This window comes from Ciona intestinalis, chromosome 1 (assembly GCF_000224145.3).
Source record: "Ciona intestinalis chromosome 1, KH, whole genome shotgun sequence".
Taxonomy (NCBI): Eukaryota; Metazoa; Chordata; class Ascidiacea; order Phlebobranchia; family Cionidae; genus Ciona; species Ciona intestinalis.
In genome coordinates this window covers 5,091,170-5,116,814 of record NC_020166.2, presented here as the reverse complement: position 1 = coordinate 5,116,814, position 25,645 = coordinate 5,091,170, and the positions used below count along the sequence as shown (strand labels likewise).

General features: G+C 33.0%; 5 protein-coding genes across 6 annotated transcripts; 3 read left to right on the top strand and 2 right to left on the bottom strand.

The window, feature by feature from the left end:
• Positions 1-2,527: 2,527 nt before the first annotated feature.
• On the top strand, positions 2,528-3,972 carry zeta (proteasome Z subunit). Of its 2 annotated transcripts, XM_009864044.3 has the most exons (2): positions 2,528-2,692; positions 2,777-3,972. In XM_009864044.3, exon 2 carries the CDS (start codon positions 2,830-2,832, stop codon positions 3,658-3,660), a length of 831 nt encoding a protein of 276 aa, XP_009862346.1. In that variant the 5' UTR covers positions 2,528-2,692; positions 2,777-2,829; the 3' UTR covers positions 3,661-3,972.
• On the top strand, positions 3,965-7,299 carry LOC100183884 (leucine-rich repeat-containing protein 47-like). The gene is made up of 7 exons (XM_002131259.5): positions 3,965-4,922; positions 4,992-5,113; positions 5,185-5,304; positions 5,657-5,775; positions 6,137-6,275; positions 6,355-6,450; positions 6,643-7,299. Exons 1-7 carry the CDS (start codon positions 4,004-4,006, stop codon positions 6,832-6,834), a joined length of 1,707 nt encoding a protein of 568 aa, XP_002131295.1. The 5' UTR covers positions 3,965-4,003; the 3' UTR covers positions 6,835-7,299.
• A 953-nt stretch (positions 7,300-8,252) lies between these two features.
• On the bottom strand, positions 8,253-12,578 carry LOC104265339 (tudor domain-containing protein 1-like). Its single transcript, XM_026834101.1, has one exon. The coding sequence runs from the start codon at positions 11,728-11,730 to the stop codon at positions 8,818-8,820; it is 2,913 nt and encodes a 970-aa protein (XP_026689902.1). The 5' UTR covers positions 11,731-12,578; the 3' UTR covers positions 8,253-8,817.
• Positions 12,579-13,565: 987 nt separating this feature from the next.
• Positions 13,566-18,791, top strand: LOC100179182 (dnaJ homolog subfamily C member 2). The gene is made up of 12 exons (XM_002131396.3): positions 13,566-13,782; positions 13,841-13,974; positions 14,536-14,635; positions 14,868-15,063; positions 15,391-15,585; positions 15,864-16,016; positions 16,175-16,385; positions 16,593-16,754; positions 17,037-17,215; positions 17,557-17,765; positions 18,111-18,256; positions 18,627-18,791. Exons 1-12 carry the CDS (start codon positions 13,728-13,730, stop codon positions 18,681-18,683), a joined length of 1,797 nt encoding a protein of 598 aa, XP_002131432.1. The 5' UTR covers positions 13,566-13,727; the 3' UTR covers positions 18,684-18,791.
• Positions 18,792-19,100: 309 nt separating this feature from the next.
• On the bottom strand, positions 19,101-25,282 carry LOC100176859. The gene is made up of 10 exons (XM_002131503.5): positions 25,048-25,282; positions 24,431-24,532; positions 23,814-23,960; positions 23,234-23,510; positions 22,783-22,965; positions 22,205-22,340; positions 21,695-21,845; positions 20,989-21,074; positions 20,537-20,762; positions 19,101-19,444 (listed from the first exon to the last, which is right to left on the bottom strand). The coding sequence occupies exons 1-10, from the start codon at positions 25,207-25,209 to the stop codon at positions 19,316-19,318; spliced, it is 1,599 nt and encodes a 532-aa protein (XP_002131539.1). The 5' UTR covers positions 25,210-25,282; the 3' UTR covers positions 19,101-19,315.
• Positions 25,283-25,645: the final 363 nt, after the last annotated feature.

Genomic DNA, 25,645 nt, shown 5'->3' with positions numbered 1-25,645 from the left:
GTATATATATAGCATTTGACAAACTGTATAGCGATTATATGCTTCCAGTATCACACCAGAGTCCGTAAATAAACATGTTTATAAACGAACTCTGTTTCACACAATACGAATGGGTCAGCTTGTGAGTCAACCAGAACGGAGTATGGATAATATTGCGTCATATTAACTCTATAATGTATTGGAAATATGACATAAGAAATGTCTCCAAAGCAGAGTCTGTGTATAAATATGTTTATATACAGACTCTGCTCCAAAGGTATCAACAAAATTTACCCACAATAGACAGGCGTCATCGTTTTTTTACAATAGCCTACGCTTGTCACGGTTTATTGCTTTAGCTCTACTTGCTTGCTATTTCAATTGTATATCGATAAGAATTTATTTTACCGTTATTTCACTCTGAAAACCTCATTTTGTTTAACTTTGCTCACATGTATCCAGACAAAGTTACGTATTATTCAACTTGTAACGTCATATATATGAAGTTTACATGGCAAAGAAACTAGCACAGCCTGTTAAACTCGGTAGGTTAACTACAAGTTCCAGAATACTGCTAATGTAAATATATTTCAATTTAGAGTCCCATCTTCCCCCACATTGTAGTTTTGTATGTTTTCATTGCCAAACTTTGAAAGATTTGCTTTTAATTTAGTAATTTATACCTCAGGCGGTTTTCAACTACAAGATACTGATATAATGAAAAGATAATATTTTGAAATTATATTCCAAATTTGGTCATTTGCACTTGGTGATAATTTATGAGAAGTGGCTTGTGCCAAAAACAGAGTAGTAATACCCAATTTGTAGAAAAAATAAAAACTTTATCAATGTTTATTATCAATTTTCTGTTATTGCCTGTTCATATACATTTGTAGGATACAAAATTTATCCATTGATGTTCGAACATTACCCATTGTCGTTCAAACAATACTAATTGTTACGCAATAATAGAATGTATAGGTAACATGTTAAAAACTATAGCAGTAGGGCAAGAAAATGAATGTTTAGACCTAATTTTCAAAGCGTACAGTATTATTTCGTGTTATTTACGTATATTTCTATTTATAAATACACTTAATAATCAAAATTAACAACGATTTTAAACTGTCCCATCTTATCCTGTGTGTTTTCGAATTTGTAAAATTTCACCTGTTGTGCGGATTGGTAAATAACTCCTCGTGTGTTTTATTAAATTTTATTAAATTGGTGTCAATTAATAAAAGAATGATAGTACTAATTCGTGGTATTATCCAAAAACCGTCATCTATTTTGATTTTGGAAATATTTGGCAATATGTGCTTAAGAGTCCCACCTCCCCCCATTGTACTATATCTCAGTTTTTTCCACAAAACTAAAACTAATTTTATGAGAGAAAAACAAACAGTTCGAAATATTCAAGGCTGTTTTATGAAGACATGAAACTAGTTTAAAGGTCCACCCTTAAAAAATAAAAAAATTATCAGCTTTATTATAATTCAGCAAGCAATCAAAATAAGCAACTTAATTACTATTTCGCATTTTTTACCTGTTCAAAAAATACTGTGTTTTTTTTACATATTTTTTATATATTTTTAAAAATAGTAATCAGATTTGACGCGCGTTTCATAAAGTTGTGTAACATTGTCGAATAACCCTGTAACATTATTTTCTTGATTATTATTAAAGGGAGGTCCGTAAAAAAAATAAAAAAGGTATCGTCTGACAAAGTGTAAGTGTGCCATCTTCCCCCATCCTACTTAACTATACCATTTAAGTAGGGATTAAATGCACTACTCTTATACCGTATTATCATTAATCGTAATTAACATATTGTTTTAATTAAACATCATATGAATAATATTAACTTCTAACATCACCTAATTACTGCGTATTTACGGTTTATCCAAATTCACAAGAACAAGCGTTTCTAAGCGACAACAAGGTTAACTAATGTAAGTTTACAAGGGTATGGGAGTTGTACAAAGCGTATTTACACATATTCTTTACCAGAGTCCGTATATAAACATATAAACATGTTTATATACGGACTCTGTTCTTTACCAAACTTTCAATTCTTGTACGTCTTAAGTTTAATGAGTTATAATACACTAATGAATGCATTCTATCTACTGCTCCACAGTCACCAATGGCGACTAGAACCCGCTTTGTTGGTTACTTCGGGTTTGTTTTTTGATCGCGCTCAGTCGACCGTTGTAGTAAAAGGGGTAATTATTACTATGCTAATTAGTTTTAAACGTGCTCACACATTAGATCTTGGATCTCTTGAATATATTAAATATCTGTGCGCGGAGCATGCCCAACCGGTACATGTGCCACCATAGTTACCTTAGGTACCACGTAACAATAAAAAAAACAATTATCCAGACAGAAAGTCAATGCTGCATAACAAATACATTCAGTCGGCGAATTACTAAAACATCTATGACACCATAGTTTAGTGTGGAGTTCACTCATGCGTATCGAAAGAAATTATGAGCAAGCACTTTTGATAAAATAAATCACGAAGAAGAATGTTGCGTATAAATGAATGAATGTAACTTATTTTACCATCGCATGGCGGGGCAAGGTACTTCACTAGCACCCACGGATGTTCTGTTTTAAAGGCATTAATCCTTGAGTTAAAAACAGACACGCTTCCCATTGTGCGTTGTGCCAGGGCGCCGATGAGTTAAGTATAAAGGAAAAAAAACAGGTATAATATAGCATTTAACTTTATGGTTCTTAACGTTTTGCTGCATAGCTTAAACATTCATTTGATTTTTCATTTATTTGATAGACCAGATATTTTAGAGTTGGGTTGCTGTTAATTATCGTTTAATACAAAAAAGTATGGCTACAACCCTGACGTGCGTTGAAATACCAAATGGAGGTTTTACCTTCGATAACTGTACACGGAATGCACATTTAGAAAAGAAAGGTATGGTTGCTCCCAAGACTCGTAAGACAGGGACAACTATTGTGGGAATGGTTTTCGAAGGAGGTGTAATTCTTGGGGCTGATACTCGTGCAACCGAAGATACCATTGTGGCTGATAAAAATTGCTCTAAAATTCACTACATTGCTCCCAACATTTACTGTTGTGGAGCTGGCACTGCTGCAGATACAGAGATGACAACTCAAATGATCTCTTCAAACTTGCAGCTTCATCGTTACAATACTGGACGACCAACAAGGGTAGCAACTGCAAATCGAATGTTGAAGCAGTATCTGTACCGATATCAAGGTCATGTCAGTGCTGCTTTGGTGCTGGGAGGAGTAGATTGTAATGGAGCTCATCTCTATAGTATTCACCCTCATGGGTCCACTGATAAGTTACCCTATGTTACAATGGGGTCTGGTTCTCTTGCTGCCATGGCAACATTTGAAATGGGTTACAAACCAAACATGAAACGACCTGAAGCAATGAAGTTGGTTCGTGATGCTGTGGCTGCTGGTATCTTCAATGATCTTGGATCTGGCTCTAATGTTGATCTGTGCATTATTGGAAACAACATGAAGGTAGAATATCTTCGTCCATTTGATGTGGCCAATGAGAAGGGAGTGAGACAAGGCAATTATAAATATAAACCTGGTACAACAGAAGTTTTATCTAAGGTGGTGAAACCGATAAAGTTCGATATTGTGTCAGAGACCGTTCAAGAAGCTATGGACACATCTTAAGTAAATGAAATAGACTGGAAAAAAGTTCAACTTGTAGTTTCAATGTAAAACACACGTAGGAAAACAATAACACTATTGGTTGTCATGCTGGACTCTATTTGTTCCATTGCCGTGTTTAGCTTTCGTATAATATATTTGTTATCCAGTTTTGGTTTATGTTTAACTTCATAATTTAAATAGTAGTTTTTAACATAAGCAACAATTTCATAACCAGTGATACCTATTGCTTTGTAGATTTTCATGGTTTAAATGTATGTGAATTTGGAAATTATTCATTTATTGTACAACCTTTGACATTACATGTGTTGCAGATAAATATAGGGAAGTTGGAAGTGCGGATAATATGTCATACATTTGGTCTGAAATTAAACAGGCAAAGGAAGAACAAAGAAGAGAATTAGTTTTGAAAGGTCCGGAGTTAAAGAAGAAGGTTGATGATGCAGACGGGTGTCTTCCTGATGATCTTTATGAACTATCATTGCTCAATTTTCTTGAAGTAAATTCTTTAGGAGTAAAATGTTTAAATCCAAAGTTGGAGAATTTGCAGAATTTGTCTCAGTTGTTTCTTAGGCAGAATTTGTTAACTGAGATTCCTGCATGTGCCTGTAATATAATAACACTCAAAATACTGGATTTGTCTCAAAATGCTCTAACTCTACTCCCACAAAATTTGGGAAATCTGGTCAATCTTCAAACACTTAATGTTGCTCACAATTCTTTAAGTGATGTACCTGAAAGTGCAAAAGCTTTGGCAAACCTAGCGGTTTTAGATATTTCAACAAACAAGTTTACTGAACTTCCTTACTGTTTGTTTGAACTGCCACTGAGTGCTCGTCTTGCAGAAATACATGCATCACACAATGCCATTGAAGATGTGAAGGATGAAATAGAAGAAATTACAATGCTAAAAGTTTTTGATTTGTCCAATAATCAACTGAATGAACTAACAAAGAACATCGGTTATTGTTTAAAATTAAAACAAGTGAACTTTAAAAGCAATCCACTTAAAGATAGGAGACTGCGTAAATTGGTTGACCAAGACAGCTCACAAAAGTCAATTATGGATTACATTCGTAGCAAAGGACGTCAAAGTAAGAAGAAAGAAAGCAAATCAAAAAATGTAAATGAAAAACAAACCGCTGGTAAAGGGGCAAGAAAAAAGTTAAAGGACCAAAAGGCACAGGAGGCAGAGAATATTGATGAACTGATAAAATGCGTTATTGAAGTTCTTAAAGTTGAAGAACAATCAACAGCTGTTCCAGGTAAAATCTATTACTTGCAATTGATGTGTTAATAAAATTTCGCTCATATATTGGACAATTTTGTTGTAGAAAACTTCAGGGTGGTGGTATATGAAGAAGCAAGAGAGGTTCGACCTTTCATAGTGTGTTGTATTCTACGCGGTTTAACTCTTGATACTGGTGACAAATACAAAAACTTTATCACCCTGCAGGTAATATGCTGTTTGGATTAAACCTACAAAATAATAAATGCAACATAAGTGATGAGATTCTTATTTTTTAGACAAGACTTCATGATGAGGTTTGTGGTAAACGAACTATTGCCACCATAGCAACCCATGATATGTCAGCACTTAAAACTTGTTTTGTTGAATATGATGCACAACCACCCAATACATTTAAGGTAATTATATTAAACACCAAACAAAAATTAAAAAATCAAAATCTATCAATCCAGTTATCAACCAATGCTCCATAGTAGTGGGTTCCCACCAAATTTTATTATTTTGAAATTCATAATTCATGTATAGCTTTGATTGGCCTACTTTGTAACAAAATATTTCTGCAGTGATTTGTAATCAAAACCAATGGTTAGTTGGTTACGAAATAATTCTACATACTATTGGACTCCATGAAAGTTTATATAAAAGGTCTGGCACTGAAATTTAGAACAAAAATTTACTTTCGAGTACAGTAATAATGTTTTGTATATTTATCACAAAGTGTTATAGAGTAATAATTTTTTGTGTTGACAGATACATCCACTTGGTCGAAAAGCAGCAGTTGGAGCCCTAGAATTTTACAAGAGGTTATGCAGCGAAGCAGAAAATATGAGGAAAGATAAAAAAAGAAATCAAGTGTCTGGGATTCATAAGTATGCTGATTCTGAATGCACAATGTTGTGTATTTTTTACTAAGGATAGATTTATTATTTTTTAACTGTATGCACCATGCAGTATTGTGGCTTAGACATAGTGGTTCAAATGTATTCATTAAATGGAACTACAATCTATTTTATTCATAACTTTATATCGTTAAAGCTAGTTTTGTAAGTTTAAGTCCAGATTGTTATTCAAAACTAATTTTTATCAAAGATTTGGAAGCAAATACTTAAAAAATAGGAGATTACTATTGACCTCATTTTAAGATGTAAAACTAACATTTCAATCCTTCTGCGTTTAAGAGTTTAAAGTTAATATTCTGAAGTGAATTAAATTGGTAATTTATGGAAACAGATATTTATCAATGCTGAAAGATCAGGAGCAATTTGCATTTCTTCGAAGAAGTTCAGATGATTGCATTATATCTCTTCCACCATTAACCAACTGTGATGCAACCAAGATATCTCCAGAATCTACCGATATATTTGTTGAAGTAAGAGTTTGGGAATCAACTGAATTAAGTTTTATTTGTGTTGTTTGGTTTCTTCTAATATTTTACACATACTTCCCAGGTAACTGGCACAAAGTCATTAAGGTCATGCAAAGATGTTCTGGATGAATTTTTGAAACGTCTTGTTGAACTTGGATGTTATTCAACAGCAATCAAAGTTAGTTTTGAAACCTTTTTTGGTGAAAATAACGTTTTTATGCCATTACAGCACTTCATATAACTTGTTTCTTCTATTAGTATTTGCTTGATGAGATACAGAAACTTAAATTTATTTGTTTGTTGTATTTAAATATTTATTATGTAATTGAAAGAAAATGCCACAGAAAACAACACTGGTTTATTCCATTAGACTAATAAAGAGAAAGACTTCTATGATGATTCTAGTGATGAGGAAAATACTGAAAATCCGAATCACACGCTCGTGGTACAACAAGTTCGAGTTGAAGATGAGAAAGGAGACGTGAGGGTGGTGTACCCAGCTAAAACTGATCTGCTGTTTGATACAAAAGAAATCAAAATTCTTAGATATACAGAGAAATGAAACATGCACATCAATTGGCTTTTGTTTTAAACAGAACTGGTTTCTAATTTGGGTTTTTGTTGTTGTGGTTATTGAAAGAGTTTTGTGCATTATCTTGGTGCCATTCACAAATTCTGTTTTATGTGGTTAGCACAGACTTTTGTTAATGATTCACTATCCGTTTATAATTTAAAGGTAATTCTGTTATTTCCTAGGTTTGTTGTGCCTAATATTTTTAACTGCTGAACTAAGCTGAAAAGCAAAGAATGTCAATTACAGCATTTTAAAACTGTGAACATGATGGATAAGCATGAAATCATTTCAACCAGAAACCATTTTTTGAACTATGCAGCTGGTATGGTTTTGTTACTGCCATAAAATACTGTTGAATTTCTTACTTTATAAAAATTCTACTACTATGTCATGAATAAATGATAGATTTACTTGGGACAAATTAACAGTTGCACCCAACAATGGATTTGAAAGTTTTATGTAAAAAGTGAACCACAATTATACCTAACCGAATTATTAAAACTTTGAAACATCTGTGTTCACTTTTTTGTTTGCTGAGGAAACTATTTTTATGAAACATACCATTACTGTTTTGAAAAACGGTACAAATTAAAAATTTGAAATTGTTCGTGCAGCTTAATTATATTAAAATCTGTGTTAATTATAAGTAATTTTGATTGACTTGCTAATCTAGTTTAGTTTATAATAAGTTTTTAAAAATAAAAAAAACACTTACTACTTTCCTCATAAGTATAAGCTTACAGTACAGGTACAGTATGCAGTTGATTAAATTGACAGTTTTTAAACAATTATCACTGGAGCAAAACAATGAGCAATTTAAATTTCTTTATTATAGAAAAGAGCATCATAATGTCATTACCAAGCCCCAAGTCATGTATGCAGAAGCATGGAATGTCATTTAAGGTATTGTTGAAGTTTAGTTTCTGAAATGTTTACTGATATGAAACCTGCATGCTTAGCTGTTTATACCAATATTTGAAAACTTCTTGTAAGCTTTGACGGGATCAAATTTAATCATATTTTTAACAAAAACATGTAGGTGGATGATCAACATCTGCAGTCTTTCTCAATCTTTTTGTCACAACCAAAAAGTAAGTGGCCATTTAATTTGGTTCAGTAAGGAAGTCTCAGATAGCTTTAAAAAACTTAGTTCAAAAATTTGGCTTGCCTCACTATAAATTTATGCTGAGGTTTTGGGTCATGCCTACAAAGAGTAAGAAACACTAAAAAAAAGTTTTACGACTTTCTAAAGTTTAGTTGTTCCTGTGCCTAATGTATTAAAATCAGTGGTAAAGTATTGGGAAAACCCCATTAGGGTTACAATCAACCTGAAGCTATTGACAGCGGAATATCAAACTATGTAACGACTGAACTAAGCTGAAATTAATTCATAATGATAAAATGAATCATACTAAAACGAAATTTTAATGAAGATTGAAAACTAAGAACGGAATGGAAGTGTTTGCACCAAGAGGTGGAACGTGTTTGGAAAACAAGACATCATTTCAACCAGAAACCACTTTTTCAAATATGCAAATTCTACAGGTTTACAGGTTACAAAAAATATATACACTTTCAAATTCAGAAAAATGTATGGGTTACTTTATGGACATTATCTTTACTGTTACATTATACAATTATATATTAACTGAAAATTCTTAATATATAAGATGCACTATGCCACTATTGTTATAAAAAAATGGCAACAACATGATTTATCATAAAAACTAAAAGCACAATTGACAAAACTTATTGGAACATTTAACTTAGAGAACCTCAAAAATGGATTCGAAAGTTTTATGTAAAAAGTAACCACAAGTGAATAAAAAGGTTAAATTAATTGAAAATTATTAACTTAATGTTATTTCTTACATTAACAAAAAACTATTCTTGAAATTATGTTTATGGATTACTAAATATGCAAAGTTATGACTTACAACCTTACTGGTAGTAACAGTTAGTCACATTTACTTAAAAAGTATATTTAACAAATTTGTGGCAAATAAGAAGATTCAGTAGTTCTGGTATTTTAACAGAATATTCTGCTTGGCCTTTTACACTGAGGAACTTTGCATCCAATGGACAGTTCATCAGTTTCTGAATCAAACAAAGCATTTCTTCGGAACATCCATTTGTCGGGAATGTGCAGTCAGCCAAGCGTATCTTGATAGCTTGAGCTGATGGAGATGCAAATTCTTCGGGCAAGTTTTGAAGTTGTTCCATTGGAACTTTCAAAGAATTTCCATAATCCAGATACACAACCTCTGCTTTGCCTTCAGTGAGGTTGGTGATTTGAGCTCGATACCAACATTTATCCTTTTCATAATATGCCGAGCATACTTTACCAACTTCTGGTGTGGATAATAAAGATTTAAAATTATTACAATGTTTTGTCAGCTTTGTTGTGCATTCGGAGACACCAAGCAAATCATCTGAAATGAGCTGACAGTATAAATGACCATCCAGAGAAACTTCTGTAATATTGATAGAAACTGGCTTAGAACTTTGTAGTGGTGGGACGACAACAGGTAGTTTATCAGTGTAAAGTATTTTAACCGCTGAAGTTTCAACCTTTGGTGGAGCAGATGATGCAAAGCCAGCTTGTACCAGGTGATCATTCAATGTTAAGTTATCGTCAATATAAATAGTAAGAGATGATAGACCTCGTGTTTTTTCATGAACTTTAGCAACAAAGGGGTGATTCTGGCATTTTTTCATAAGATTAATTGATTCTTGGCTCCATTCTTGACCATCAATTGGGAAGGAATGAGCAAGACAGGCATGGAATGATTGTATTTGGAGTGATTGAAACTGCTCAGGTAATGGTCGAACTTGTGCCTTTGAAACCTCTTCTGTGTTTCCATAATCCACAAATCGTACTTGGATTTTCTCATCTTTATTTAACACAACAGCTCTATACCACATCTTGTCCTCCGTAAACTGAGCTGCACAAATTGTGCCGACATCAATGTTCCAGCTGTTAGATGCATTTTGTGTGGTAAAATAAGCTGTCATTTCTTGTAAATAATTTGACAAATCTGCCAAACTTTGCTGCACAATCTGACAATAAAAGTCACATGGGTTATTTACATGAGATATAAGTAACTGAAACTGCTGCTCTGGTGTTTCAACCTCCTTGATATGTAGTGCAGTCTTTGTAACTTGATGTTTCATCAAGTTGCTGGGAGATAGTGAAACTGAACTTTGTGTTGGTCGGCGACTTGGATTTGGTAAAACTTTCTTCATCTCAACAGTTCCTGTTGATTTACTTTGTGACACATCTTGGTTCTCCGATGGCAAACTTGAAGAGTGTGGCTTGTCAAATTCTGGCTTTTGTGCTTCATGTAACCTCTTCTTTACAAACCCTCTCTCGAGAAACTCTTTGTTAAGACTTAGATCATCACTTTTGATTTCACCAACATATCTGTACCTGTTGACAATTTCCTTTACAGTAAACTTTATACAAATACCATTCTTTTGCAAAACTTCCGATAGAAATGTCTTAGCTTCAGGTTGCCAACCAGAATAAACACCAGGAGTGAAAAGTAAGCAGGTCAAACAAAAAGCCGGCAATGTTGTAAATTCTTCCTTTAAAATCTTTAATGCATTTCTCATCATGATTTGTGTGTTTCCATAATCAATAAATCTTACAAAAGCCTTTCCAGATTGAGAATTTACTTTTTCAATTACAGCTCTATACCATTGGTTGTCTTCCACAAATACTGCAGCACACAGTACACCAACACGGAAGTTTTCCAACTTCCCAACTTCGTTTTTACAATAGTACTTGTTAATTTGTTCTTGTAAACAATCCAATGTTTTTTCAGCTTCAACGTTACTGCTTTTGCACAGAATGGCGCTGTTAGCAATATCCAAGTCACAAACTGTAAGATCTAATGTAGAATCAACCATAATGTTGCTGAAGTCTGTGAACTGACTTTTACTTTCTGGAGGCACTTGCTCAACTTCTAGATCACAGCTTACACTTTCCACCACATGTTGAGTAATTACTTTATTCTCTTCACAAGATGTAGAAGGTTTAACTGCAGTTACAACCTTACTTACATTTGAGTTTATATGTTTTTCAAAACTTTTTAAAATAGAATCGTTAACCACTATCAATGGTTCATCATTTCCAACTTCTTTGCTTTCTTTATCATTTACTATCTTCACTTGCTTGCATTGCATCTTGTGACCATCCAACCAATCTTGTTTTTGGCAATTCACAGAGCAATAATACACCGATGAGCAAGAGCTACAAAGTTTGCTTGCCACCTTTCCACAAACATTACAATGTTTTTGTGGAACAGTTTCTAAATAATTGTTGTTTTCACAATATTTCTTGATAGGTTTTCCATCTTCATTGTCACTTTCAACATGACTTGTTGTTTGTTTTACTTTTTCCGTTAAAATCCCAGCATCACCCCCCGCACTATGTAAAGGATTCTTTGATATTCTTTCTTCAACAGATTGAACCAACATATTCAGGTCACTTTCAATCAAAGGAGCCTTTTCAAGTTTCTTTATCAAATCCATGTAGCCAGTGCCACCATTGCTATTAGTTGACCTTGGACGTGCATGTTCCACTTTCAGATTAAATCTACCAATTCGAGTGCCATTAAGCTTTCTAATTGCAAGTTCAGCTTCTGATGATGAGTTGAAGTCAACAAACCCAGCCCTTGGCAAACCATCATGCTTTTGTGGAAGAACATTTGCATGCAGTACTTGTCCATAGGAGCTGAACAAATTACTCAGTGCTCGATTGCTTAGTTCAGGGGGAATTCCTACTACATAAAGCGTGTATTTCTCTCGCTTCTTCCCACCATTTCCAGAGTTAAATCTTTTGTTTTGAAAAGCTTCTTCTTGTGGATTCCAATCATCCATGTTGAATACTTATCAATACAGTGTAATTAGATTATCTACTTTACAAAACTTCTAGAACTGATGTATAATTGAAGTTAAATACATATTATTCTTATACCACATTAAAAACTGATCACATGTAAAACTATTAATTTAAACTGCAAATTCAAGGTCAACTATCTTTTGAGGCATATAAACTCTCAACTTAACTTTGAATCGCATGTAACACATCAAAAAACAAACACACTAGATACAAGGGATAAATGAAAAAACAAACAGTTTATTACTTAATCAGGTAAGTCCATGCTGTGATTTATCAAACATGTAAACTTCATAAGGCATTGCACTTGGGTTTATTATATGGAAACCAAAATTACGGTTTAAAAAAGTAACTGCATATTTACTATAAAGAAAATTATTTTGTGTCACAGTACACTGGCAGGAAACGAAAGAAAAACAACATAAACATGCGCAATAGAAGGAGTTAACAACAATGTTAATAGCTGAACACATAATAACTAAATCTTAACAGTTACACTAAAACCGCGATGGTAACAGAACCATGCAGGAGCAGCAGGACCCTATACTGATAACATAGACTAGAGAGACAGTGTTCGCAAAACAGACAGGAGAAAGGCAATATATAAGTCACTCAATTAAATAGTAATTGTTGGAGTTAATAGTTGGCGTCTTGGCAATAATGAATCACACCCTTCCTGCCTGCATGTAAGTTAACACTTATGTAACTTTCTGGGTATTATTTTTGGTAATCTTATAGTTAGTGACCACTTAAACTTGTCATCTTAGATTTTTTGTCATCATCAATTGTTCCTTAAGCCTGTTTTTAAAGTTAGGCATTAAAAATTTATTTGAAATACTTGAAAAAGTATATTTACTGGTATTTCTGTAGTTTCCATACGAGCTTTGTGATTTGAACAAAGTTAAGATTTATGATTATATGACATCATAATCAATAGAAAATAAGAATGCATATTCCAACAATGAAAAACATTGGATAAAAACCAAATGTTGTAACCAATATTCCAACGTTGTGACGACCTTTATGTCAAAGGTATCTATTACATGTGCATGTTGGTGCTTCCACTTATCTAATATCTTATTTCTGTTCAAATTCATCTTCATATTAAGGGTACGCACCTTGAATTTATTTTTTTTTGGGTGTTTTACCATTTTCAGTTAAATATGAACATCAACACCCTGGTTTTTCGCAAAAAAAATATAAAGTGGTCACCAGTGATACCGGATGATCATTTAGAAATGAAAATTTTCACTGGTCACTAGCCAGAGGATGATGTATATTTTATACAAATTAATTATATATACTGATTATTTTTTAAATGATTTATTCTAATGTAAGGCTGAATATATGTTTTACTCTATCTAACCAGGACTGTGTCGGACACATTTTTTTCACCTATGAAAATAGTTATAGCAAGAATAGCAAAACGTTATGTTATCACCAGCAATTTAAAAATAGTTAAACACGATGATATACATTTAAGACACAAATTTACTTACACGCTGTGATGAAGGTTTCAATTAAAATATCTTTCGTCTGAAAAGCGCGCGACACCCATGCACTTATTGGTCACGTGGTTCAGCATTCTGGTTGTTAATGGGTGCACCTGTAAATCATTTTTCGTGGAATATTTGTTTGCTGTACGTGCCACGCACATACTGTCAAGTAGTTTTTTAGTTTTTGTAGTTTTATCTAGTTGTTACGAACGTGTTAGGTAGAATTACAACCACAGAAAATATGACCGATTACTAAACTATAATTAACTTGTCTATGACCAAACGATTTTGTTAAAGTTTATGATTTCTATAGTTGTCCATGCATTTTTTGTTTTCCTTCGTTCTTTTATTATTTTTGTGCGTTTGTTACACAAGAACAGACAAATCGGTACTTGATACAACAGAAAGTACCGTATATTACAAACCCACGACAATACACGTTTACATGCAACTTATGATCTAACTATCAGAAAGTATCCAAGATGTCCAGGTCAAAGTATAAGAATTGGACAGTCGCTATTTCGTATGGTTATCCAGGTAAGCATTATAGTTGTTTCACCCTTGTTCCAACATTTTATACAAAGTTTTATTGCAGGTGTGGTTGGGAATTTTATTAATCAATATTTAATAAGAAAACGCGTTCGTCTCCGTAGAATCGTAGAGAAACAAAAAGCACTGGGTAGAATAAAAGACGAGGACCTGGTTCTAGTGGAATATCCTGATATCAAGGTAAGCTGGTGGAAAGTGTTAGAAGTTGGTAGTTATGGAGGTTAGCTAATAACAAAGGGTGGGTTTTTTTACTACCAGCTTTATTCTTAACAAGACATAATTTCCATCAGAAGATAATCTGTTCTAAGCTTAGTCTGTTGGCAATGGCATAGTAAACATGTGTGTCAGATTGGAATTATCGCCCGATTTTGTTGGAGCTTAATTTTGTATTATTGATTATTAAAGACAGCAATATTAATATACATTAGTTGTATAACAGAGGTGTCACCCCACCATGCCTAAAATTTGACGAATATGGTCTTTGTTCGTGTATACCTCACACACAGCATTATTCGCCTGTAAATGCCATGTGTGGTGATGTACCCACAAATCCATCAGTTGCACGTTTAATGCATGTAGTGTACCATTATTATTTTGTTAATTTTGCCTTTCCTTGACTAATTCATTCTGCAGAGTTACTCCAATCATTTATTGAGTTCATTGTAAATAAACCAAGCTTTAAAATAGGTTGTACCCTGTCGTCTAAAAATTAGTGACAGTCATGGTTGTGTTATTTTGCAGAGTTTGGATCCAAAACACTGGAAAGATCAAGATCATTACGCTGTGTTGGGACTTCCTAAGTTAAGGCATCGATCAACACCGGAGCAAATCAAATTTGCCTGTAAGATTTAAATTTTGTACATTATGTTCACATAGGTGTATATTTATAAAACATGACTGTCTTTAAAGAATGACTATTATAATATATTAGAATTTGAACCTATTTAAGCAGCTTTGTAATTGTGTATCAAGTAAGGGTAAAAATTGCCTGCTTTGGAGAAATGGTTTTGTAGTTACACCATACCTCAAATTATACACCACCAATTTTGTCCTAACAGACTTGGATTTTTTAGATCGAAAAATGGTTTTAAAACACCATCCAGACAAAAGAAGAAGAGCTGGTGAAAAGTTGGGAAGAGATGCTGATGATTATTTCACGTGCATAACTCGTGCATATGAGATACTTGGCTCATTAGAATCACGACGATCATATGACAGCATAGACCCAAACTTTGAAGATTACATTCCACCAAATAATAAATCATCACGGTAAGCAATGTTTCCCAGGGAATCGGGGAAAACTAATGTTTCTTAATATTCATTCGCGTTATAATGGTTGTATCTATATGGTGTTGGTGTTGTTTTTATGCATTGAAGTCTTTGAATTACACATTAAAGTACTCTATATAAAAACTGTATCTTGCTAATTGTTATTAACATTATTATTAAATGAGTATGTGTAACTAAACACAAAATTTACAATGTCTATTTATAGCCTATATATATATATAAGTATAATTATTCAAATTATAATTGAAAAAAATTAGTTTCTAGGAAACCCATATTCAAAATTGATTACTATCGTTTTTTTCACAGAGAAAACTTTTTCAAAGTATACGGTGATGTATTTGAACAAAACATGCGATGGTCATTAGACCCTGATGTTCCTTTTCTGGGTGATCAGTGGTCCACTATAGAGGAAGTTGATAATTTTTATAACTTTTGGTATAACTTTAACTCTTGGAGGGAATATTCCTATTTAGATGAAGAAAACAAGGAAAAGGCAGAAGAGTAGGTTAAAAGATTTTTTTTAATATTTTTGTATTTTCTGTGCTTGATTTTCCCTATGTTCGAACAAGGTATAAAACCCAATCCATAGAATGCATTAAAGGCTTTCAATTCACTAGTAAGTGCCTAAGTGGGATTGTACATTGTTGTTGTAAACAGAAATTCAAAAATTTCCAAACTTTAATGCTTGTGTACAGTACAACGCATGTTAGGCATCACAGACCATTTTAGCTTTTAATGAAATATATATATGTGTGTATAAATAATTACTTTATATTTAGTGCATACGAGCGACGATGGATGGAGAAGCAAAATCGAGCAGCAAGAGCCACCCGGAAGAAAGAAGAAAACCAGCGAATCCGACAACTTGTAGATAATGCATATGCATGTGACCCACGTGTGAAACAATATAAAGAGGATGAAAAGAAAAAAAAGTAAAACAATACAATATTTGTCTGTGTTATTAAGTTTGCTAAACATGTAGGTATACAGTGGTGCAGCCAGAAAAAAAATGATACAGAGTTTTATTCGGCTGCAAATTTTATTTGGATATTGTAATTGTGTTTAAAAATGTTTTATCTTTTCATCAAAGGGAAATGGAAAAAAACGCTCGAGCCAATGCAATAAAGAAAGCAAATGAAGAAAAACTCGCTGCAGAAGCCGAGAAACAAAAGAAAATAAAAGAAGAAGAAAGAAAGTTGGAAGAGGAGAGAGTTCGTAAGCAAACTGAAGCAAAGAAAGAAAAAGAAAGAGAAAAGAAAATGCTTAAAAAAGAAAGACAAAAATTAAAAGGCTATTGTAAGGTAAGAAAATAAAAACAACTTTTTGGGGGTTCTGCTATTAGGAGTCTTGAACTTTGGTAATAACTATTGCACCCAAAATAAGCATGACAAATACAAAACCGTCTTTTTTGCAAAAATAGCAGGTTTATGAAATATCAAATTTTAAGTTGTAGTTTGAGGCTTATGTTTATATTCCTAACAGGGATTGATTCTTTTATTTTAAAACAGAATCATAATTTCTTTCGTGATTCTGAAGAAGAAAGGTTAAATATGATGGAACAAATTGATCACTTGTGTGTTGAAGTCAATCTTATTTCATTGCAAGAATTAAACAAATCGATAAGTGATGCAGAATCTACTGAAAGTGGCAAGAATATAATTGAACAAAAGGTAAATAAGTATTGTTATTGCCTACAATTTTTTTTTAAATTCAAGTTTTAGTCCTCCATCTGTTTATAATAAATCTGAAAATTGTTATTACTGAAAAACAGCCCTTTTTCCATGCCGAAGTTAAAATGTTGTTTAACTGTCGCGGTACAAAAAAAGTAAATATATTATTCTATCCAAGTTGTGCTTATCCTGCTAAAGCTGATCTGAAAGCTCTGTTCCAAAAACAACATTTTTTTTCATTTCTAAAGTAAATTTTAATGTGATGCAAAAATGTATTCAAAGCTTCACAAACTTCGGCAACAAGTTGAACAAGAGAAGCAGAAACATTTGGAAGCAGCTTCCAAGTCAAAGAGTAACGCTGTGAATGGAAGTTCAAGTGGGAAGGAGAAAACATGGAGTTACAGTGATATTAAAATCTTGATTAAAGCAGTCAATCTCTTTCCTGCTGGAACTAATGATAGGTTGTGTGAATGTTTCAACTTTAAAATATAATCTATGTGACTTGCAAAATATCTTGTACCAACTCAGATATTTAACTACTTTTAGCACTTATTTTTTAACTCCGTATACAATATGTGTACTTGTAAATAGCACATGCGATAAAACACCGTTTAGTAAATATGTAACCATACATTTCATCACCTTTGCTTGAAAAAATCTCAAGTGCAAAGTGCAACAATATTTTAAATTTTTCAAATCTAATTATTTTACTAAATACATATATATTATAAAAAACACACACTTAGTTAAAAGTGATTATTTCTTTATAAGATGTTTTTTTTCTAAAATATGGTTTACTTAGGTGGGAGGTGGTGGCGAATTACATCAACACACATTCATCCATGAAAGGGAGGTCGGGTAAGGAATGTCTCGCTCGAGCCAAGAATCTCAAAGAATCCGAGTTAAAAGCTGAAGTGAATCAAAAAGCGTTTGAAAAGTTTCAAGAAAAACATCTGAATGAAGCTGGCAAGAAAAATGGAACAACTGACTCCGATATTACAAAAAGATTAGGTTAAAAACCTGGTTGTGATTTTATTATAATAATGGTTTTTTAAATACCTACTTTTCTTTCCCAAGGGGCGTATCAAATAAAATTTATATATGAATTACATTTTAACATTTGTATTAACACATAATTCTGATTTTGCGTTGGTATGCCCCTTTAACACTTGCTGAACTAATTTAATGTTTCATCACTGTTTTATTTCCTAATCTGGGTGTCGATTATTTACGAGTGGAGTATTGCATAAACCTACAAAAATCTTTACAATTGCAGTATCGTACAAATTGTATTTTATGTCTCTTAATTTGTTTTGTTATTGTTGCGGAATTTAAAACCCAATTTAATTTAAACAGATGGCCCTAAACCATGGACGGGTGAAGAACAGAAGAGATTGGAACAAGCTTTGAAAACTTATCCATCATCAACTCCACAAAGATGGGATCGAATATCTGAAGCTGTTATGGAGAGAACAAAGAAGGAATGCATGATAAGATATAAGGTGTTTATTTCTATCTACGATTTATTATTTCAGGTGGTAGGAGTACTTGTCTATTAACAGAGGGCATTTGGTTCAAGGCACAATACTGCTACTCACCATCATTGTGTATATTTGTGTCTTTAAGTGAGAAAGAAGTATCCTATAACTTGATAGGAAAGTTACATGGTGGTAACTCGTAAGGTGGCACGAGGGGTATGAAACAGAACACCTGTGTTAACACAACTGTCGTTTTCAAGCCATTTAAGGATAAAAGCAAGTTTTATTATTTATTCTATTTGGTTTACCCAAAATTCCAGCCATGCAGAAAAAAAAAACTTATTCCAACTCTTAACAGTTGCCTTGGCATAAAAAAAAACATGTAATTTGACAGGAATTGGTTGAAATGGTGAAAGCAAAGAAGGCAATTAACAAACCAAGTAAAACGTGACGACTCATGTATTAACCAGCTAGGAAATATATCTGTTGTGTGTTTTATGGCAGCTCATATATGTTCTACCACTTTCACTCTTAACAATAAATAATTTCTGATTCTTAATTCTTTTGTGTAATATGTATAACTATAGACAGGATAAAGGTGGTAACATGGTTCATTACTTCAGTTTAAATAGAGGGGTGTGCGAAGGCTTTTCATTAAAACACAATGTATAATATAAAAATACAGCAGATAACTAAACAAATATTTAGTATTTGAAGTTCTTGCAATGTACCTATGCTAGTAGGGTTGTGCCCAAACACTTTGGGATTATTGTGACTTAAACATGGCTTAATTGTAGTGCCTGCTTTTTCTGCACCTGAACAGTGTTTTTCAAGATATTTTTAAGAACGTATATTCTATTAGACCTGCTTTATGTCTCTTTCATTCAAAAATATCTTTTATTTCAATCAAAACTCAAACGAAAATATAAAAAGCTGGAATCACAGTTTATCAAAGCAGCAAAGACAGTTGAAATAAAGAAAAGTTAAATACAAAGTTCGGTCACAATTTTCAAACAAAAATGGTTCAGAATCTAAACATTGGATATCATGATAATATAAATAGAATATTCCATACAAGACAGTTTAGTTATATAGTCGTTTACGACGAGCAGTCACGCGTTTCACAAATTGTGAAACACTTTCTTTATCAAGAGCAGGGTTGGTTGGATTTGATCTTCGCTTGCGTAAGTTGTAACCACCAACCAGAACCCCCTGTAAAAGTAACGCGTAAATTATATCTTAGTTTAATTAATTCTGTCTTGAATAAACGACCACTGCTGGTGTATGTCTTCGTAAGACACTTAACTACCAGTTTCCAAAAGGGTGGATTATAGCCAGAGTCCGTATATAAACACGAGTTATTTTATGTCACCCATAGAAATCACATAGCACACAGCAAATGGGGCTAAATTGATCATAGACATAATATAAATATGTACATATATAGCTAAATTTAATATATTTTATGTTTTTAATACAAATACAGGATGCAGATTAAAGAAAAACAATTTTTCAACTAGTTGTGTAGATTTATTAAAGCTAAAGAGTGACTTGCAGTTTTTGAGTTCTATACATAAAATTATATGGTAACTCATGTTTACCAACTATCTACTACACAAACCATAGGTCCAAAGTCAGGGATATCTTAAGACTAAGCTTAAACATGCCTATACAAAGTCTATATTTATAACTTCAAGTATAGTATTTTCTACTTTGTACTTGTGGACCACACGTTTCGATCGACATAAGTTTTGTTGCAGAAATAACAAAACTGTTCAGAAAAAAAAACAACTGGTAAATGATTGAAATTTCAGCTTAATTCCACTTAATGTCAACTTTTTAAGCCAATGTACGACAATCAACTACAAGTTACATAAATGTCAGTAGTGGCCCCAAATTGGTCTCTCAAAGAAAAAGCGATTTCCTGTCATTTTTATTTATAAAATGTAATAAATTAATAATAGCAACATATGTTACAATTTAAAGCAAAGTTTGTAATCATATGTTGGCAAATTAAAGTGTTATCAGGATTTTGGTCCCCTTTTTGCCGTTTTTACCTTTTTTTGCATGAAGTTGTAATAATACCAGTAAACACAAGTGTGCGCTAGTGTTTTAAAAGCTGTTTTACCCTTGAAACTATATCAGGACAAATATGTTGGCAGCTATGTCACAGAGACACAGACATAATGTTACTGACTATCATTTTAGTTACATTAATCTGTGACCTTTTTATCACAGCTACATAAATAAACTACTCAACTGTTGTATGTGAATAGGTAACCAACCAGAAATAAAATGTCCCACCTCGGTCTGCACAACACTTTCACTCAGTTGTTCCATAAGTGAAACACTAGAACTGACACTTGATCTTCTTCTTCTTCCTGGTTTGATTTGATCATCTTCCCGTGATGGTGTGGAGGATCGGTGAAAGGACCTCACCAACGAAGTAATCGTGTCATTCAATGCTAATGAACTACAACTTGAGTCATGACCAGTAGTGCAGCTCCATGTTGATGTATTCTCGGAATCACTGGTATATGAGTATATGAATAAAGTTATCGTTACATGGCACAAAACTATCATCAAAACTACCATATTTGAACTTAAATCGAGCTGCGGCAAGTGCAATGAATGATTTTTTGTGACCAGTTATATGCAACTTTAAATTAATTAGCAAACCTTATACTATACATAGGTTTAACAACTAAAACTTGGTAACTGTACTTCATGTATTTATGAAAGAATTGTTTCCATACCTGTTGCTTGCTACATATGTTGTATCATCCTCTGAATCATATGGTATTACTGTTGTGTTTGTGAGAAATGAAGAATCTTGGCATGCCTACAATAAGTGCAACATACTATAAATAATGCATGGCACAGTGTCTCAATGGTTAGGCACTTGCATAGTAACCAAAGAATACTGAGTTTCATATTACATAGTGATGAGCTGCATATGCATATCTGCCTTGGCTTTGGAAAAAACAGTGAACAACATTTGTTTCAACTTGGTGGCCAATAATGGGTTGTTTTGTGAGCCGTACAGACAAATAATGACCCACAAATTTACACACATGGTAACTCGTGGTAACTCGCTGGCATTGTCGATGCCGTGCTACGCAAGGCCCATGTATAAACTAGTTATGTTCATTTAACCAAATCTAAACTAAATCCTACATCATCTGCAGGGTGTTTCCAATAGAGAACAGAACTTGTTATTAATTTTTGTTTTACACTAAGAAATCATAAGGACAAAATAAAAAGTGTGCTGACAAAATTTAAAATAAGTTTACACAAAAATTTTGTACTAACTTAGTTCTATTAAAAACGATACCTAAACTTAAACACTTAAACCAGCAATAGGTAGGTGAGCCAAATATATCAAATGGACCACTCCTTGGGGTTTTAACTCAAATCTGGGAACTGAAAATAATAAAATAAAAAGAAGGTATAAACGCAGACCTGTTCATTAAATTGTTTAGTTGGTGTGTTTAGTTGACTTAATGAGTGAATAGAAGTAATTCCTTGCTCTTTCAACAAAGTCTGCAACTCCATATTTTGTCGCTTAATTTCATTCAACAGATTATAGTTGATCTTGTTGTAGTCTTTGTATCTGTCAATAATATTATTTGGATTATTACAATATATTATATTATAAAGTAGTTCATCAACACACAAGCAAATCAAATGATACTATTACCTAACCATTAATGACCTAAAAATATTATGTTTGCACTTCCACATCTAAGGGTAGTAAACAAGTAGTTAATAGTGGGTCTAACAATATTTAGAAAACGATTTGATCCGAACGAATTTGGAAAACTAAAAACTCAACTATAAAAAATTCTAATCATGTTGTATTTCCAAGCAACACTTTGTCATGATTTTTTATATAAAATACCGAAAAATCATTTTATCCTTACATGTAATTACTAATTAATGTAATTATTAACAGTCACGCAGGTTCAATACCTGATAATACAGATAAACATTGTGAAGAGTGCAATACATGTGTAGATCTTCCTACACATCCACATAGCATCATACACAGTTTCAGGTAGAACTGTATTTTCAACGTACATTGAATCAGCAGATGATGAAGTTGGTGCTACAATATAATTTATTTTAAAATATGACAATATGAGTAAAGTTATTTCAAATATGAGTAAAGTTAGTTCATTATTTCATAGAGGTTTGAGCAAATGTATGGTAACAAAGGATACCAGATCCTATGTATAATAATGGCATAAACTACTGTTTTTTGGATATTCATGTTGCTTGCAAGACATTTGATTTAACAGACATTGTTCTTAACCAGTCACTAACGGTTTGTTTAAAAGTTTAATTATTAGAAAAAGAAATAAATAATATTCATCTACAATCTTTGTAACTTGTAAGCAACCAGTAGGTTCATGAAGTAGGATATCCTATGTTACTTACATTACTCTGCTTCTCAAGTATATCTAAGTGTCATTTATCGATTAAAACTAGGTAATAGTATAGACATTAAGTAGGTATAAATTAATTGCAAATAGATAACACTAATATACCAAGATGATAGTTGACCACAGCTCGCTCTGTTGCAAAGTTTAGCGTGATGAGGATAAAAAGCCAGATCCTTGCTGATCCAGTCCGGGATGTGGAAGTCATGATATAAGCAAGGAAAGCAGCACCCACATAAAATCCAAATGTGTAAACACTTGTGAATTCACCAAGGACAGTCTTTTGTAAAGCTGGGTAACAAAGCATTATGCTGGGTAATCTAGTCTGTATTGAATAAATTAATTTTGCCAATCAGATTGTTTTTGGGGCTATAAGAATTATGTGTTGAAACTTTAATTAATGATCAAGATAAAAAGCTGCAGGTTTTTTTTCCTATTGAATGCTTGCTTTTTCTCTTTTTAAATGGTGTACAAGTTTAAGATATATATATGTAACTTAAGTTATAGCATAAATAAATAGCATAAAAATCGCAATTAACAAAAAACAAGATATGCAAACCTGCAACTCTGTCAAAAACTTCGGCGAAGAGCGCTCGTTGCTCCTTGATCACCATCTTTGTTTCTTCATGCGACCTTTGAACATCCAGCACTGATCTTTGCATGTTCTCTCGGAGCAATCTCTCATTACGAAGCAACTCCTCCTGATTCTTCAAGCTGTCATTTTGTCTCACAACCATTTCCTTGGCAATCTCTGAACTTGTTTCTAAAGTAGCTGCCACTTGCGCGGAGTTATCAGCAAGTTGAGATATCGTGTTTTCAGTTGCTTCATGCCACACCTATATGTTATATACAATGTCATAGGGATGCGCCAAGCCAAGCTCAAAAGCTTGCATGCCATTGCTGTAATGTTGCATGCGAAAGCTAAGATAGCAATGGTTTTCTCTTTAATAATTGAATTTGTATGGGTGTATGGCAATATGACATACACTATACACATATAGTAGAACATATGATTAGATAAGCTTGTTCTTTAAACATAATTAATCCTAATTCAAAATCAGCATACATAAAAATACAGCAGTCATAAAATCCAACAGAAGCTTTTTTTTTAAGAACTTTTTACAATAAACATTATATACCTGACTTTGTAAGTGAAAACAGATTTGCTGACTATGTGTAAAAAACTCAGTATAAGTGTTAAAAGCCACATCCTCCAAAACAGCATCGCTTGTACAATCAGACATTTCTTGCTCAACTTCACAAACAGGGATCTTTCGTCCTGCACTCTAGAGCACAAATGATGTTTAAATATTCTGTAATAACATTTTTAAAACTGTTTTTACACAAACATGGTTCTAGGTTTTCATAAATTTTTGCTAATTTTTGTGCTAGTAAGTTACCTCCTGCAAGAGCCCGGAATTAGTAGGTTAGGTTATGAACCTTATTTTAAGTGGCAAAGAATAACTGGTATATAATGTATTTTCATTTTTAAAACTCTAAACTTATAAAGAAACATGTAAGTTTATGTTTTGTGACACTGGTGTAGATAGAACTTTTCATGCCCTGTGACCTTAAACAACATTAGAAATATACAAATGACCAATTAATCAGAAAAAGAAAACCTATTAATGATCAGGCACAATCACACAGTGCCTACTTTCAAGGACACACAAGACAATGATGGTAGAAGTATCCGAGTATGACCCTCGTTATGCATGTAAACCTTTATTATAAATCAACTGTTGTTTCACCACACCTGTAAATGACAGCGAGCAAAAGCATAAGCAATTCTTCTTTGCATTTCATCGCTCAAGTTCCTACAACCATCTTTAAGCTGTTGTAAAGCATCTGTCCAACACTAAAAAACAAATACATAATTGTGTGCTTAGTTACATCTGTTTGTTTGCTTTTGCTATATTGTGATTTGCGCTTAGCAAAGCATTTGTCCGAGATTGTGTTTAAGCAGCTTGTGTACGAGTGTACCAATGTGTTTTCTTTCTTTAGGCTTCGTGTGCTATATGTCATTGACTTTATAATAGGAATGTGCAGCCGTAGTATTGTGAGTGGGCAGTGTGTGTTGGTTGTGTGTACTTTTAAGTTGTGACTTGTGACTCTTGTGTAATTTGACGATGCAGTTTGGTAAAGCTTTTATTATTTATGAATGCTTGCTACTTGACAACAACAAAAAATAACAATAATAAATTTATGTTTCTACTATATAGTAAGTTAGATGAGTTGTTGTCACACTGAAATCTTCCGATCTGCCAAACAGTATATGTTGTTTTATCAAAAATGTGTTTCCACCAACATACAGTATGTAAAATATAGATAGACATTGACTTGATTTGATACATTAAAATTCACGTTACTTACTTTTCCGTAACGCATATTCTTAGTATGTTGGTAGATTTGCTGAAGTTGCTTATTTGCCACATCAGAGCTTGAGCCATGGTCCACTTCCAGTTTCGTTGAATAAACGAGGTAAAATATATGACAAAACAATAATACTTTCAGCTTTAGCATTCTTAAAAACATCAGTTTTCTGTCGCAAGTAATTTAAAAGCGACATAAACAGAAGAAGTAGTTTGAGGAACCATTGTCGACGCTGGGAGCACTGTCAATCTTAAACTTCCCGGTTTTTTTTCATCCTATAGGGGCACACAAATATGTCGATTTAAAAGTAAAGAAATTGCTTGAATAATTACCGTGTTCGTTAATATTTACCAATAATAAAGAAATTTAAAAAAGTAAACTGAATGTCTACATCAACTATGGTCAAAATGAATTAAAATGGGCAAATAACTTCAGCAAATCGCTAGATGGAAACAGTGAGTCAGTTTGTTGTCACGCAAACGAGAGACATGCGCGTGTCTATTTCGAGCACAGTTTTTTGTTGTTGCCCTCTTTTTCTTTTATAAAATCGTTGTGTCAAGTCTTCTCTCATTCGTTAGTCAGTGCTGCTGCTGTACGG

What these genes read in the sequence shown, in the direction of transcription:
- zeta (XM_009864044.3), top strand. Translation starts at nt 2,830, where the DNA reads ATGGCTACAACCCTGACGTGCGTTGAAATACCAAATGGAGGTTTTACC.
- LOC100183884 (XM_002131259.5), top strand. Translation starts at nt 4,004, where the DNA reads ATGTCATACATTTGGTCTGAAATTAAACAGGCAAAGGAAGAACAAAGA. An exon ending in ACAATCAACAGCTGTTCCAG is followed by an intron (nt 4,923 to 4,991) that starts GTAAAATCTATT and finishes ATTTTGTTGTAG; the next exon opens with AAAACTTCAGGGTGGTGGTA. An exon ending in CAAGTGTCTGGGATTCATAA is followed by an intron (nt 5,776 to 6,136) that starts GTATGCTGATTC and finishes TTATGGAAACAG; the next exon opens with ATATTTATCAATGCTGAAAG.
- LOC104265339 (XM_026834101.1), bottom strand. Translation starts at nt 11,730, where the DNA reads ATGGATGATTGGAATCCACAAGAAGAAGCTTTTCAAAACAAAAGATTT.
- LOC100179182 (XM_002131396.3), top strand. Translation starts at nt 13,728, where the DNA reads ATGTCCAGGTCAAAGTATAAGAATTGGACAGTCGCTATTTCGTATGGT. An exon ending in TATTTCGTATGGTTATCCAG is followed by an intron (nt 13,783 to 13,840) that starts GTAAGCATTATA and finishes GTTTTATTGCAG; the next exon opens with GTGTGGTTGGGAATTTTATT. An exon ending in GGAGCAAATCAAATTTGCCT is followed by an intron (nt 14,636 to 14,867) that starts GTAAGATTTAAA and finishes TGGATTTTTTAG; the next exon opens with ATCGAAAAATGGTTTTAAAA.
- LOC100176859 (XM_002131503.5), bottom strand. Translation starts at nt 25,209, where the DNA reads ATGTTTTTAAGAATGCTAAAGCTGAAAGTATTATTGTTTTGTCATATA. An exon ending in TTGCTCGCTGTCATTTACAG is followed by an intron (nt 23,961 to 24,430) that starts GTGTGGTGAAAC and finishes TTTGTGCTCTAG; the next exon opens with AGTGCAGGACGAAAGATCCC. An exon ending in TGTGGTCAACTATCATCTTG is followed by an intron (nt 22,341 to 22,782) that starts GTATATTAGTGT and finishes ATTATATTGTAG; the next exon opens with CACCAACTTCATCATCTGCT.